The 1,312-nt window shown below is 40.8% G+C and overlaps 1 protein-coding gene across 1 annotated transcript; it reads right to left on the bottom strand.

Annotated features, from left to right (window-relative positions):
• Positions 1-9: 9 nt before the first annotated feature.
• LOC124891014 (zinc finger A20 and AN1 domain-containing stress-associated protein 8-like) lies at positions 10-316 on the bottom strand (the record flags this gene model as incomplete). The annotated part of the gene is made up of 1 exon (XM_047402857.1): positions 10-316. A coding segment is annotated over exon 1 (307 nt), but the record flags the coding sequence as incomplete, so codon positions are not given.
• Between the last annotated feature and the right edge of the window lie 996 nt (positions 317-1,312).

Consider the following 1,312-nt stretch of genomic DNA (forward strand, 5'->3'; position numbering starts at 1 on the left):
CATGCTTACGACAAGCTGTGCACTTTTTCAAACCCTCTTTTGACTTCCCTTGTGAAATCTGAGAGGCTAAATCTGCAGATGCAAGCGCGGCACCTGCAAGAGCAAGTTCTGATTCATCGCTACTTGAGCTTCTGCATACAACGTCTTTGCTAGATGCAGCTGCAAGCTTTGCATGTTCCTGCTTCAGTAGTATCATGTCCTTTTGATACTTGGAACACATATTCATCGTAGCTGCACTACCAAAAAAATCACAGTCGTTGATGCAGAGGACGGGGTCTTTTGGAGCTCGACAACCTGTCTCATTAGATGACTCCATTTCTACAGTTAAAAATTCAAGTTCAACACCACAAGTGTCACACCGCAAATCCTATTGGGCCGGTCTAGCACCCGTAACTGAGGAGGCCTGGGAGAACCAACTCATCACCTTATACTTCCCATGCATACGTCTATGACAACCCAAAATTCGGACAGCATCATATCGCATATAAAAGGAAATAATCACCTGTATAAGCTCGAGCACACATATATATATGTATATAAAATACTTGGCCATTGGAGCCATCACGTTTATTAACAAAACCCCACCTTGACTGTACATTAGGTCTACGAAGTCTCTAGACAATACACAGAGTTTAACTAAGATCGGGACACACCCCTCCATATAACTAACTTCTATACAATATCAAAAGTGACTGGATATGACACGAAAAGCCCCGAAGCAACTGGAGCTCACCTAAAGCAGCTGAATATCTTGACTCCTACTTGTGCGGTGTATGAGCTGAGGTACCTGTGCCTGCAACATGAAATGCAGGTCCCCCGTTGGGGACGTCAGTACAAAATATGTACTGATTATGTAAAGCTGTAGATAATCACATATGATATAGGAGCTTAATAAAAATTAGAAACAAGTGAATAAATCGTAATAGGAGTGGACCACACTTACTAGAACTTGTGACAACCTGTACATTGTATTTATTCAATCACTTTACCTTCGTTTTTATCATCTTTCTAATCATTACTGTACTATACTGTGACCATTAGGCTGCCACCAGTACATATCAACAGCGATCGACCCATGATAGGCTTATGCCCTTGGGATACCACCCATAAACAAATAAATAGGGATCAACCCATGATAGGCTTATGTCCCTGGGATACCACCCGATAAGAGAGAACTTCCATCACTTAGTTCAATTAATTTTTGAGATTGTTATTTCGGTCGCCACCACATTTTTGATACTTTGAAACAATGATACATCAATAAGAGACATATAAATAGACTATCAATGCAATAACGATGAAGTAAGAACTC

This window comes from Capsicum annuum, unplaced genomic scaffold (assembly GCF_002878395.1).
Source record: "Capsicum annuum cultivar UCD-10X-F1 unplaced genomic scaffold, UCD10Xv1.1 ctg28930, whole genome shotgun sequence".
Lineage (NCBI taxonomy): Eukaryota > Viridiplantae > Streptophyta > Magnoliopsida > Solanales > Solanaceae > Capsicum > Capsicum annuum.